Source organism: Emiliania huxleyi (genome assembly GCF_000372725.1).
Source record: "Emiliania huxleyi CCMP1516 unplaced genomic scaffold EMIHUscaffold_3, whole genome shotgun sequence".
NCBI lineage: Eukaryota > Haptophyta > Isochrysidales > Noelaerhabdaceae > Emiliania > Emiliania huxleyi.
In genome coordinates this window covers 2492643-2505961 of record NW_005199770.1, presented here as the reverse complement: position 1 = coordinate 2505961, position 13319 = coordinate 2492643, and the positions used below count along the sequence as shown (strand labels likewise).

Genomic DNA, 13319 nt, shown 5'->3' with positions numbered 1-13319 from the left:
GGTAGGTAGAAAGGTGAAGAACAGCCAGGCTCGGACTGGACACCAACGCGGTATGGGTGGACGCTGAACACAAATGTTTCAGGGCCGTCCGGGAGAAGAAAAAAGATTCAAAGCCGGCGCTCGATTCGACTCCATACCCCACATACCCCACATACCCCACACACAGCCGGCCCAGCCCGACCGCCTCGGCGAGCTCGAGGCTCCAACGCTGCGCAAAAGAGGGCGCAGACCGCTCAGGCGCCCGCCACTTACCACACAGAGTCGCGATGCAGACATCCTCGCCGACCGCCATCCACGCCACGATCCACCTCGCAATCGACCGCGCCGAGCGCGAGGCTGACGCAGCCAACAAGCAGAGCGAACGGGCAAGAGCGCTCACCGCCAGGGTCGGGCGGACTAGCCTGACGGTCAACAGGGAGTCGGCGAAAACCGAACTGGCGCATGCGGCCGAGCTGGCGATGCTCGCCACGTCCGACACCGTAGTGCCAGCCGCGAGGGTGCTCTCCTCGCGCGCCTCCTTCGTCAACCTCACGCGCCCGTCTGGAGCAGGATCCGCGCACGGCGAGGCGGGTTACGTCGGCGATCCTTCCGAAGAGAAGGCGTCACTGGCCTCGTCGCTTGTCAACCTGGCCAACACGGTGGTCTTCTACGGTGGGCTCCAAAGCCCTCTCTGGCGCCCTAGCTCCCTGCGATGGCCTGTTAGGTGATGGGCACCGGCATCTTGGCCCTCCCCGCAGGCATGGCCACGGCCGGCCTGGTCCCTGGGCTGGCCATTCTCGTCCTCACCGCCGCCATGGGTGGCTTCGCCCTCTTCTGCCTCGGCCGGGCCCAGCTCAAGCTCGGGACGCACCGCCAGTCCTTCACCACGCTGGGCGACACGGTCCGGCCGAGGTTCTCGGTCGTCGTCGAGCTGGCCGTCATCTGCAACTGTCTGGGCTCGGCCATCGGCTACCTGATCGTCGCCACCGACAACCTCCTCAGCATCTTTGGCACGCCTGGCGGCAGCAGCCTCGTGGACAGCCGCCGGCTCTGGACCGCCGTGTCGGTTGGCATCGCCGCGCCCCTCTCGCTGCTCAAGACGATGGACGCCCTTCGGGTCACCTCGGCCCTCGCGGTGCGTCACCGTTTGGCCAAGCCAGCCTTTCCGCTCACGTTCCTCGGGGGATGGGATGTCGGCACCCCAGCATACAGTCGTCAGTCCGCGCATAGGTCGCGATCCTCGTCGCCGTCGCCGCCCTCGTCGCGGCGGTGTACTTTGAGCCATCGGACGAGCTCTCCCCGTGCGGCACCGTCGGAGATGCGAGCTGCGTGGGCGAGAAGCCAAGCTTTGGCGCGTCCGGCTTGGAGACCTTTGCCAAGTTCGTCGTCTTTGCAAACGGCTTCACCTGCCAGCAGTCGCTGCCGCCGATCCTCTCGGAGCTCGAGGACCCGACGCCCGGCCGGCTGATGGCACTGATATACGGCTCCGCCCGCCCTCCCGCCCTCCCGCCCTCCCGCCCTCCTGTCCTCCAAGCCCGTTCGCATCCTGCATCCCAGCCGCGCCGCCGTCCAGGCGGCCTCGCCATCGTCGTCCCCCTCTACATCGCAGTGTCCTACTTTGGATACATGTCGTTCGGGGCTAACGTCGCCTCAAACATCCTGAACAGCTACCCGGTCAACCCGTTCACCACGGCCGGCCGCCTTGGCGTCGCCATCGTCGTCATCACCTCGTACCCCATCCAGACCTTTGCGACGCGCAAGTCGTTCGCCAACATCCTGCGCACGCTGCAGGGCGGCGGCGAGCCGCCAAAGACTCCGCCGTCGGTCTTCATCAACGACGACCTCGAGCTGCGGACGATGCTTGTGCTGCTCGCCTTCACGTTTGTCGTCGCACTGGTCGTCACCGACCTCGGCATAATGGTCGCGATCACCGGCTCGACGGGCGCTGCCGCCATCACCTTCGTCTTCCCGGGCCTCTTCTACTACGTCACGCACGGCGACGAGCCAGGGGTGCTGCGGACAGCGGCCTTCGCGCTCTTGACCTTTGGCCTTGTCCTCATCCCGACCTCGCTCTCCCTCACGCTCGCGGGATACTAGCCCGGCTATGAGACTGTTGAACCGAAATATTTTTCGTCGTGAATGAGACAGTGGAGTCCAGTCATTTTTGAGGAGGGGCTCGACGACTTTTAGGGCCGCAAAAAAGATTTACGAGGCCGGTCTTCCCCGCATCCACCGCTTCCCCCCTCCCCCAGGGAGTCGGCCGGCGCGAGCGACGGCCGCCGAGCTTTAGGTCGCCGACATACAGCGAATATTGTGCACCGAACGCATGCTAATGAAGGGGGGTCCGACCCCCCACGACGTTATGGAACATGCTCCCCACCGCGGGGGGAGCAAGAGATGATCTCGAAGAGGGAACGCGAACCTTCCTCGAGCTTTGAGGGGAGCGAGGAGGATCAGAGGGAGCGAAGGAGAACCTTCGATATTGAGCTGATATTGTGGGGAACCAATTCTGACCACTCGGGTGACAGATCCCCCCCCGAGTCTGTAACGACTCGAGAGATTACGAAACTTGAGATCCTCGTGAGAGCTGCAGAGCGTTCCTCTGTGCTTGTGCTAGCTCGTGCGCTGCAGTCTCTCGCTGTCCGTCGGCTTGTTTGTGATGTCGCAGAATGGCGATGGGGGTGGCCTGACGGACTCGGACGAGGAGGAGCGCCTTAGCGGGAAGGAGCTCAACGACCTGCTCAAGATTGAGCGGCACGGAGTCAAGCTCAAGCCGGAATTGAGGAGGGCGCTTGCCAACTACCTGGCCGAGGAGGTCAAGGTGACCGACTTCACCGAGGTGATGGACATGACGCTCGAGACGTGGGAACGCTCGCTCGAGGACGCGCACAAGAAGGCGCTGCCCGCGGCGTGGCTGGCAACTGCGCGGGTGTGGCGGGGCGATGTGATGCCCGACTCACACGGCAAGGACAAGCCGGCCGCGGACGGAGCGCGGAACGAGAAGGCGGGCGAGAAGCCGGCGGAGACCGACCCGGACGCGGGTCAGACCTACGAGATCGCGGACAAGGCGGTCATGTGGGAGTACCTTTCGTGCTGGCTCTCCCACTACCGCGGCCGCGGCATCCCCGAGACCTTCGACGTGCGCATCTATCAGCAGATCGTGATGCGCGTCTCCAAGCGGAGCGACACCAACGCCGGCGAGGCCAAGGAGAAGGCGGCCAGCGCGGCCGCCAAGGCGACCCGGCACGAGTCCGAGATCGCAGCCCTCCGCCGCGAGCTCAAGGAGCTCAAAAACGCCCGCGGCGGCGGCGAGAAGGACAAGAACAAGAAGGACAAACGCACATGCTTCATCTGCGGCGAGTCTGGCCACCTCGCACGCGACTGCCCGACCAAGCAGGAGGGCAACACGGCCGACAACGAGGCGTCGGAGCAGTGAGCTCCGTCGCCGCATCGGGCGGCGCCGCATAGCGGCGGCGGCGCCGCCCGAGATTGCATCTCAGTCTCGTGGGACATACATGATGCCCGGCCCGCCAGCGCTCTCAGGGCGCGGGGACGGGCGGAGGACATGTCAGCGCGAGGAGAGATGGAGAGACGGTCGCAGTGGGGCATGGCCAGAGAGGGGCGTTCAGTGGTGTCCAATGAGTCTTGGTCAGAGTTTGTCCCTGGATCAGCATCGTGCGGTGTGCACGGTCGAAGTCATGGTCAGGCATGCATGGTCAGTCATGGTCGGACGCGGTCAGGACGGCGTGCGCCTACTTTGGACAGTGAATGGTTCAGAAATGGAATCGAGGAGGACGCTGTCGGTTATACGAACCGCGGGCGAGTGGTTGCAGACGGGAGCAGTGATTCGTCACGATGTGGCGTCGTTCCTGTACAGGCTGCTGACGGCGCCAACATGAGGCCTGGTCGTCGAGTGCACCGTGGGCGGTTGGCAAGCAGGCGGCATGGGAGAAATAGGAGGAAGACTCACAGATATGGGGCTGCACTGAGGAAGCTGGAGGAGAGCCGCTCGACGGCACCCGCCGCTCTGACGTGCACGCATGCAGCCGTGAAAATTCGGGCCGAGAGCGAGGCAGGGCAGGTCAGCGCTGGACAAGAGAGCGGCGCAGACAACGAGGAGGCGCATATCACTGCTGGAGCGGTCGAAGACGCGGTCGAAGACGCGGATGGCATACGGACGCCATCGCCCGTACCGACGCTCGTCTCCTGTAGCGAGTCCGAAGACGAGTCGTGCGGAGCCGACAGCAGAATCCAGACCGAGGAGGGGCGTTGGAAGAGCAGTGGCCCGCACATGGAGACCGGACGGGACATGGCCGAGCGAACCTCCAGTCGTAGCGAACGAGAGACGGCGGGCACGTCTCACGCGCAGGGTGGTCCGAGAGACGAACCCGATGGGGCTGACGGCGAGCGCGAGGGGGGCGCCGGCTACGGGCAGAGCAGCCATGGCGGAGACTGCCACGGTTGGCTTGCCGGCGGCGCTCCCGCGGCGATCGGGACCCAGCACACATGGCAACGAGCGCGAAAGGGCGAGTCGAGTGCCGCCTCTCGATCTCTGGAAGAGGCGGCAGAGAACGGTGACAAGACTGCAGGCGGGCGCGAGTACGACGCTGTCGGGCAGAGTGGTGACAGGTTTTCTTTTGTCGACTCAGCCGACGGTGAAGCCGCTGCCACCAAGATTCAGAGTAGATGGCGCCGGACACGCCAGCGTGGGCGGAAGTTCGGCCCGAGGGCCGTCGCGGCCGTACGGTATGTACAAGCTCTTTTGCGGGCGAGCAGGATCCTTTTCCCCTCAGCCAAGTGGTGGCAAATGCTCAAACATTTCAGCGTCGAGGGGTTCTACCCAGAGGGAGGGGGGCACCTCGAGATAAATCAGATGGGTAGATGGGTCGGCGTGAGGGCGAGACGCCCCAGCCTACTCCTATCGTTCCCGCGCGGCGCAGGCGCGCGGGTGCTGCAAGTGCAGACCGAGCAGGGTTTCGCCGGGACGGCTCCGGCGGGCTACGTGAGCGTCGCGGGCTGCAACGGGCTCTGCCTGCCGGTGCTGTCTGGAGCAGTGCTGTACTCGCCATCGGGGCACCCGGGGCGGGAGAGCGGATGCCTCTACCTGTCCTTTGGACTCAACGACCCGCGGGGCGAGGAGGCTTCAATCGAGGACGGCGAGTGGCAGCTTGGCGTTGTGGAGCTGCTCGCGGTCGAGGGGCGTGCGGGCGAGTACACGTTGTCTTTCAAGCGCAACACGTGGAAGGCGTACAACAGCGGGCGGGCTGTAGAGGGCAGCTTTGCGCCGAGGCCGACTCGGAAGCGGCCAGAGGGAGGCGACCCGTTGTGGCCAGTCAGCGGCAGGATCTTGTGGACCGTGAATCACCTCGTCGAGAGGTTGATCTGGGATCCGAGCGCCCTGGACGGCGACGGGTCGTTCGAGCAGGACAAGCTCGAGCGAGTGCGATTCCGTTTCGACCCGCGTGTGGCCGAGGCGGAGATCGCGAGGGCCTGCGCGGCCAACGAGACTGGTGGAGGGCTGTCGCCCCCCGCCGAGGAGGGGCAAGACGGCGAGTCATGGAGATATGAGGATTGTCGAGATGTCGTGCGAGAGCGGTAGGTGGGGGAAGGTAGCGCGGCTGGAGAGTGGTGTCCGAGGGACAGTGATGAGTTGTCAGTTGGGGCGCGAGACGCGCGGGACAGTGTTGGAGGCGGCCAGTGAGGTAGGGTTGGCTTTGAGCAGTGCAGCGAGTGTGTGGTCAAGCGTGGGAGCGGCGCGCGAGCACCCGCCGGATTTTTTTGCTGTGCGAGTCGAGTTCGTGGCCGGTGCGCGGGAAACTCGCCGAAAACCCGCGCAGCCGGCCGATTGTACGACCGAGGTCGCTGATGTACGACCGAGGTCGCAGAGCCTTGGCGACGCGACGCGCACGTCGCCAAGGAGTTCGTAAAATGTCAGAGTTTTTTTGTCCCCATCCTCGAGTGCCGCGTCGAGAAGCCTGCTTGCGAGGCCAGACATCGTGCCGAGCTGCCGACCGGAGTGGTGCTCAACAGCGGCTCGAGAGCGCTCGACAGCGGCGACAGGCAAGGTCTCTGATCGGCTTCTCGCGGGAGGGGTTGGAACCTTGACTTAACTTTGAATCACTTCATGGCTTTGACGAAATGGATGACGCCATCGCGCAACAATGGACATCCCCTCGATGTCGTCGTCCTTGCCGGAAGGGGCAGCGCACGCGACTCTGAAGATCGAGGCGCGTGGCTCAAAGCCGGCGCTGCGCGGGTTCGTGCCCATCCGACTAGGGTCTACTTTTCCATTTTTGGGGATGCCGTGGTCGTGGCACGTGGGGGTCACTCACGACCCGCCGCACCGCGCATGAAGTAGGCGGCGCGCAGCGCCGCTCTCGCAGGCTGGTTTTGACGGTTCTACATTTTGTTTGTGTTTTCAGTCTAGGGGGCCCGACCCCCTCAGAGGCGGCGGGTGGGCGCCCACTGACCCAGAGATCAAAAACGTTCGGCCCATGTCGATGCGGTCAGAGACGTGCATTTGCATGTGGTCAAGCTGCGTGAGTGCACAGCAGCACCCGAGTGCACACACCTCGTCATTGTCTGAGCCTTGTTCGACAGAGTTGGTGTGTTATTGTTGGGGGCAAGCAAGGTCCACTTCGGCTAAATAAATTCACGCCCCAAACGCTACTATTTGCTCAGGCCAAGTCCAGGCACACTAGAGGACTGCCTGAGCACACAGGGGCAGGTACTACTTACTATATTCACACCTAATCGCTCACTCTTCCGCTGCGGATACACCACACAAGCCCCGGTGGCCTTGCCGTGCCTCCCAGTCCCGGATCTGACGGCGCAGCATGTGGTTGGGTGTGAGGTATGGGTGCTCGAGCGCGCCGCCCGTCAGAGGGCTCGTCGACTTGGTCGCGAGCCAGCGCTCGATCGCCGACCGCTCGTAAGCATGCCCGTCCGCCGCCATCACCGGGTCGCTCATCAGCTCGGTCGTGATCGGGCAGACGAAGTCGTCCGGCGGCTCCTCCTCTCCCTCACGCGGCGCCTCCTCCGCCGGTGACGAAGCGCCCTCGGCGACTCGCGCCTGATCCCCCGCCGCACGCGTCGCCCCGACCTCCAGCCTCGCGCTCTCCTCCAGCGCCGCCGCCAACTCCGCCTCCTCTCTCGCCGCCAGCGCTGCCTGATCCTCGGGCTCCTGCGACGGCTGAACGTCGCCCCCGCCGCCCTTCCCTTTCTTCTTCTTCTTCTTCCCCTTCTTGCCCTTGGCGCGCTCCTCCGCCTCCTTCTCCGCCTCCTCCCCCGCCAGCAGCGCCTCGGCATGCCGCGTCGCCTCCGCCTCCGCCGCCGCTCTCTCCGCCTCCCTCACCGCCGCCTCCGCCGCCGCCTCCGCCGCCGCATGCTCCTCGAGGGCGCGCACGCACCCGGCGTGGCCCTTCTCCTTGGCATGCTGCAGCGCCGTCTTGCCCTTATTGGTGCGCGCCGCCGCGTCTGCGCCCGCCCGCAGAAGGCGGAGCACGACGGCGGGGTGGTTGTTGGCGGCGGCGTGCATCAGCGCGGTGCGGCCTTTGCTGTCCTGCGTGTTGATCTCCGCGCCGCGCTGCAGCAGCAACTCGACCACTCGCTCGTGGCCGTAGTTGGCGGCAAGCATCAGCGCGATGCCGCCGCTGCTGCTCTGTAGGTTGATCTCCGCGCCTCGCTGAAGCAGCAGCTCGACAATCCGCTCGTTGCCGTGGTAGGCGGCGAGCATCAGCGCGGTGCCGCCGTCGCTGCCCTGCAAGTTGATCTCCGCGCCGCGCTGAAGCAGCAGCTCGACCACTCGCTCGTGGCCCTCCTGGGCGGCGAGCATCAGCGCGGTGCGGCCCATGCTGTCCTGCAAGTTCACCTCCGCGCCGCGCTGCAACAGCAGCTCGACCACCCGCTCGTGGCCCTCCTGGGCGGCGAGCATCAGCGCAGTGATGCCGATGCTATTCTGCTTGTTGATCTCCGCGCCTCGCTGAAGCAGCAGCTCGACAATCCGCTCGTGGCCGTCCTGGGCGGCGCGCATCAGCGCGGTCCAGCCGTCGCTCCTCTGCAAGTTGATCTCCGCGCCGCGCTGCAGCAGCAGCTCGACCACCCGCTCGTAGCCGCTGGCGGCGGCGAGCATCAGCGGGGTGTAGCCGCTCACACCGACTACCCCACAAGTCGCGTTGGCCCGCCCGCCGCTGTCAAGCCACGACAGCAGCGCTGCCTCGTCACCTTCCGCAGCCGCTTTCGCCGCCTCTTCAGGAAGGCTGCCCAGCGAGCCGGAAGAGGCCGCTTCGCCCGAGGAAGCGTCACCCGCCCCTCTCGCCGCCGCCTCGCGCCGCCCCGTGCCGCCCGCCGCCGCCTCGCGCTGGCTCGCAGTCACCTCCGCGACGTGCTGCCGGAAGGCCTCGACGCACTCGGCGTGGCCCTTCTCCTTGGCCCACTGCAGCGCCGTCTTGCCGCGTTCAGAGCGCAGCTTTGTATCCACGCCCGCACGCAGCAAGCGGAGCACGACGGCGGGGTGGTCGAACACAGCGGCGTCCATCAGCGCAGTGCCGCCGATGCTATTCTGCAGGTTGATCTCGGCGCCGCGCTCCACCAGCGAATCGACCACCCGCTCGTGGCCGTTGGCGGCGGCGAGCATCAGCGGGGTGCGGCCGTCGCTCCTCTGCTTGTTGACCTGAGCGCCGCGATGCAGCAGCAGCTCGACAATCCGCTCGTGGCCTTGGTGGGCGGCGTGCATCAGCGCGGTGCCGCCGTCGCTCCTCTGCTTGTTGACCTCCGCGCCGCGCTGCAGCAGCAGATCGACCACTCGCTCGTGCCCCTCCTGGGCGGCGAGCATTAGCGCGGTGAAGCCGCTCACGTCGCCTACCCAGCAGGTCGCGTTGATCTCCGCGAAGTGCTGAAGCAGCAACTCGATCACCCGCTCGTGGCCGTTGAAGGCGGCGTCCATCAGTGCGGTGCCGCCCTCGCTGTCCTGCAGGTTGATATCCGCGCCTCGCTGAAGCAGCAGCTCGACCACCCGCTCGTGGCCTTGGCGGGCGGCGGATATCAGTGCGGCGCGGCCGACGCTGCTCTGCAGGTTGATCTCCGCGCCGCGGTGCAGCAGCAACTCGACAACCCGCTCTTGGCCGTGGCGGGCGGACAGCATCAGCGCGGTGATGCCGTTCGCCCCGTCGGTCGCATTGACCCGCCCGTCGTTGTCAAGCCACGCCAGCAGCGCCGCCTCGTCGCCTTCTGCAGCCGCTTTCGCCGCCTCTGCGGGAAGGCTGCCCAGTAAGCTGGAAGAGGCCGCGTCACTCGCTCCCGCGCCCGCCTCGCTGTGGATGCTGCCCGCCACCATCAGGGGTTCGGCTCTTGGGGGCGGGTCGGGCTCTCATGAACTCTACTGCATCTCGAGAGCCGCGCGCGCCGCTATAGGCTTTCTCTTTGCGATAAGAACGGCATGCATTCTTTTTTTTATTGTTTTCGCGGCGTTTACTTCCTGGTTCTCCCTCACTCCAGCGGCGAGCGGTAGGGTCCGCCCGCTTCGCACCACGCGTTTGCGAGCGCGGCATCCACCGAGCGTGGCGAGAGATGCGGGCGGCCTCCGAACGGGTACAGCGTCACCTCGGAGAGCACCAGCCCGCGCGGCCGCGACGGCGCCGGCGCGGCGAGCAGCAGGTCGATGCCGGTGGTGGCGGGTCGCACGCGCGCGCCGCCTCGCTCACCACGCTCGCGTTCAGCCAGCGCGAGGCGTTTGTATCGGCGCGCGAGGCGAGCGGCAGGCAGAGCGCGGCGGGTAGGCCCAGGAGGTGGCCGAGTCCGCAGAACGGCCCCGCCCCAAAACGGATGTCGAGGCGGGGGCGGAGCGTGAGCGCGTCGTAAAAGGTGTCTCGCTTGTCGGCATGGCCGAAGCGGGAGCGGGTGTGGTGCATGAAGAGGGTTCTTCCGCCCGCCGTCCAGCAATTGATGTCCTCCGCGACCGCCTGCGCGTCCGAGTGTGGCGCCGGCAGAACCTCCTCCGCCAGCACGCCGCGCGGCACGGCTGAGTACGCCCACTCACGCCCGCCTCGCCCCTGGAAGCCAAAGGCGAGCCACGCCTCGCACAGCCGCCGCACCAGGGCCGGCGATGCCTCCTCGCCCACGACGCTCTGATCGTAGCCTCGGCAAGTCTTATGCGCCACCACCACCCCTCCCCTGACCACGACGACGCAGCCGCTCGTATGAGTCGCCTTGAGGACGTAGTCGGGCGGAAGCGAGGCGAGGCCGGCCGCCGCGCAGCTAGAGCCCGAGTAGAAGGGCGCGGTAAGCGGGAGCGGTGGGGACCCGCCGGTGTGAAGCGGAGGGGTTCAGCAGCACACGGGCCGCTCGGCTGGCATTCCGCCTTCGCGCTGTCGCCGTTCGTGCTGAGAGCCTCGCTTGGTATCAACGCGCTGCGCTGAGCAGAGCTGGGAATGCCGCCAGACCTCGACGAGCCACTCTCCACCGCCCTCTCGGCGCTCCGGCTCGAGGCGCTCGCGGGTCCTCTCTCCGCCGCCGGGCTGTGCAGCCTCGAGACGCTCGAGTCAGACGTCCTCGCGTCCCGCACGCACTTCCTGGCGCGGCTAAAGGAGGCGCAGGTCGGCACCATCCCGCAGCGCCAGGCGCTGGCCAACGGCCTGCTGCGTCGGCGGCGCGACGGCGACGCGCCCGTCTGGCTGCGGCCCAGCGACCGCCACCTCCAGCTCTCGGCGTGGCACTGGCAGAGCTACGCGGACGCCAGCCGGCCGGCGGCGGCGGCGTCGGCGCCCGGCGCCTACCTGCGCGCGCGCTGGCGGGCGGCCGATGGACCCGCCGCGCCCGCGCTGGCCGTGTCGTCGCGCGCCGGAGAGCCGCTGCCAATGGTGCTGACTGTGCGGTACGCTGGCTGCGCTCCCACTCGTCTCCGGCCGGTGGCGGACGCGGCGGGCCTCGTGGCGCTGCCGGCGCCACCAGCCGAGGAGGTGCACGTCTACGAGCTGACGGTACAGATCGAGGCGGCCGTGCAGAGCGCCGACCGCTGGGGCAGCGCGACACCGCATTTTGCATTTCCCGCGCGCTCCGCCCCGGCGCCTCACCCCTTCTCCGCCCTCGCCCGGCCCAGGCGCCACCAGCTCCGAGGGCGACGCCCCGCCCAGGCCGCCGCCCGCCTCGCTCCGCCTCTGCGGGCTGGTCCTGCCGCCGCGCTCCGTCCCGCTGCCGCCGCCAACCGAGGCGTTGCGCCAGCTCGCGTTTGGCGACTCCATCACCTTCTCGGTCCTTCCCGGAGCCTTCTCGGAAGCTTCTAGGCGCTGCGCCTGCTCGCGTTTGGCGACTCCATCACCGAGGGCGTGCTGTGCCGCACGCGCAGCAAGTCGGACGAGGGCGGCGACCTCGGCTGCAACTCGGTCAGCTCCGCGTGGGCGTGGCTGCTCGCCCAGTCGCTCGGCGCCGACGCCACGGTCGTCTCGTTTGGGCGTCAAGGCTAGACGGCCTAGAAGCGGAAGACGGACTCTTGTGCTCCAACTAGCGCTCGAGAGGACACGTGCTCCGCTGTATCCAGCCGTATTCGGCCGTATTCACCGTGTTCGCAGCCCCTCGCACTCACACGGTGCTCATCAACTAGGCCCATATCTCCCCACATCTCCCAATATCTCCCCACATCTCCCCACATCTCCCCACATCTCCCCACATCTCCCCATATCTCCCCACGTAGGCTGGACGGTGGCTGGCAACGGCGGCGCGCCCGCCTTTTGCGAGTCGTGGCGCTCCCTCTGCGCGGGCGCGGCGCGCTTTGGCGGCGCGGCGGGCGGCGCGGCGTCGGAGAGCGGCGCTGCGTCGGAGGGTGCGCCCGACTTCGTCCTCGTCGGCCAGTAGTGATGAGTAGCTAGTCACGAGCCACGACGCATTCAGGCGTGCCCGACCTCGTCCTCGTCAACCAGGGCACCAACGACGCGCTGTGCGGCGCCGCGGACGACGCCGTCCGCGCCGCGGCTCACGCGTGGCTGTGGGGCGCGCGCGCGGCGCTCGGCGCCACGCCGCTGCTGGCGCTCGTTCTCCCGTTCGGCGGCTTCTGCGCGGCCCCGCTGCGGGCGGCGTTTGCCGACTACCAGCGCGGGGCGGAGTGGCTGCGCGCCGTCGCGGCCGCGGCCGATGCCGCCGGGCCGACGGACGGCGGCGACGAGCTGAGCGGCGCGTCGGAGCGATCGCTCGACTCGAACACGTCGACCGACACGGCGTGCGAGTCGACCGACACGAACGCGACCGAGGAGTGCCGCCGCTTCGCCGTGAGCCCGCCGCGCGACGAGCGCTGCTTGCTGCTCGACCTCGGCCGCGAGGCGCATTCGTGTACTCCGCCGAAGACGTCCTTTCGTGTCCTCCAAACCAGCGCTCGAGAGGACACGCACTCTTGTGTACTCCGCCGTATTCCGCGGTGTTCACTGTCTTTGTAGCCCCGTGCTCGCCGTATTCCGCGGTGTTCACTGTCTTTGTAGCCCCGTGCTTTCACGCGGCGCTCTGAGCACTCTGCACATCACCGCATTCCCGCCTTGAGGGTGGCATATTCATGAACGTAGGCGGCGGACGGCCTAGGCGGTTGGGCGCCACGCGGGCCGGCGTCGGCAGATGGCATCCAACCATAGGAGCTACGTGTACTCCAACTAGCGCTCGAGAGGACACGTACTCCGCTGTGTTGCACCGCACTCCGCTGTACTCACTGGTTTGCATCCCCTCGTATTCAGAGAATGCACTGACTGCTCTCTCTCCCCCCCCCCCCCGACGTTGGCGTCTTCAGCACCTAGGCATACACCCAAGCGGGAGCAAGCACCGCCGGTTGGCCGCCCTCGCAGAGGCGGCCCTCCGCGCAGCGCCGCCTCTGACGCCGCCGACGCCGCGGGTCCGGCCGCCGCGCCGCGCCGCCCACGCCGTCCGTGTGTTTGGCGACTCGAACTTGCACGCGCTGCTTGACGCAGAGGGGGCCGGGTGCGTGCGCACGCCGCGTGGCCCCCGCCCCCGCCCCCGCCCCGCAGCCGATCCGCCGCAGCCGATCCGCCGCAGCCGTCCCACCGCGGCTGCCCCGCCGCCTGCCCCGCCCACGTCTCCCGCGCGCGCCTCTGGTCGTGCCACCGTCCGCCCGGCTGACGCCAAAGCTCACGCAAAAGCGAAGCGGACACTTCTGCTTTCTTCGGGGTCACACACTCACGCGCAGCCTTTTGAAGGCGGTCGCCAATGGCCCCCCCCCCTCCCCAAAAAATATAAATCTTTTATTATCGGAATTCAGCAAACTAACTCCCAGTGTCCACATTTACGTACTTACCCTATATTCTGAACCTTTATTCTCAGCTACCTCATTGCATAGAAGGTATATTTCC

The 13319-nt window shown here is 67.1% G+C and overlaps 5 protein-coding genes across 5 annotated transcripts in view; 3 read left to right on the top strand and 2 right to left on the bottom strand.

Moving 5' to 3' along the window:
- Positions 1 to 266: 266 nt before the first annotated feature.
- Positions 267 to 2076, top strand: EMIHUDRAFT_95760 (hypothetical protein; the record flags this gene model as incomplete). The annotated part of the gene is made up of 3 exons (XM_005775577.1): positions 267 to 638; positions 704 to 1114; positions 1210 to 2076. The coding sequence occupies 3 exons, from the start codon at positions 267 to 269 to the stop codon at positions 2074 to 2076; spliced, it is 1650 nt and encodes a 549-aa protein (XP_005775634.1).
- A 562-nt stretch (positions 2077 to 2638) lies between these two features.
- On the top strand, positions 2639 to 3415 carry EMIHUDRAFT_195853 (hypothetical protein; the record flags this gene model as incomplete). Its single annotated transcript, XM_005775576.1, has 1 exon — positions 2639 to 3415. The coding sequence occupies one exon, from the start codon at positions 2639 to 2641 to the stop codon at positions 3413 to 3415; it is 777 nt and encodes a 258-aa protein (XP_005775633.1).
- A 3321-nt stretch (positions 3416 to 6736) lies between these two features.
- On the bottom strand, positions 6737 to 7003 carry EMIHUDRAFT_61213 (hypothetical protein; the record flags this gene model as incomplete). Its single annotated transcript, XM_005775575.1, has 1 exon — positions 6737 to 7003. A coding segment is annotated over one exon (267 nt), but the record flags the coding sequence as incomplete, so codon positions are not given.
- Positions 7004 to 9465: 2462 nt separating this feature from the next.
- EMIHUDRAFT_195850 (hypothetical protein) lies at positions 9466 to 10331 on the bottom strand (the record flags this gene model as incomplete). Its single annotated transcript, XM_005775574.1, has 3 exons — positions 9466 to 9579; positions 9681 to 10184; positions 10314 to 10331. The coding sequence occupies 3 exons, from the start codon at positions 10329 to 10331 to the stop codon at positions 9466 to 9468; spliced, it is 636 nt and encodes a 211-aa protein (XP_005775631.1).
- A 2556-nt stretch (positions 10332 to 12887) lies between these two features.
- Positions 12888 to 13319, top strand: part of EMIHUDRAFT_447872 (hypothetical protein) — a gene marked incomplete at its 3' end in the record, with an annotated part of 2421 nt that continues 1989 nt past the window's right edge. The window contains exon 1 of the mRNA XM_005775573.1: positions 12888 to 12932. The remainder of the gene's footprint in view (positions 12933 to 13319) is intronic.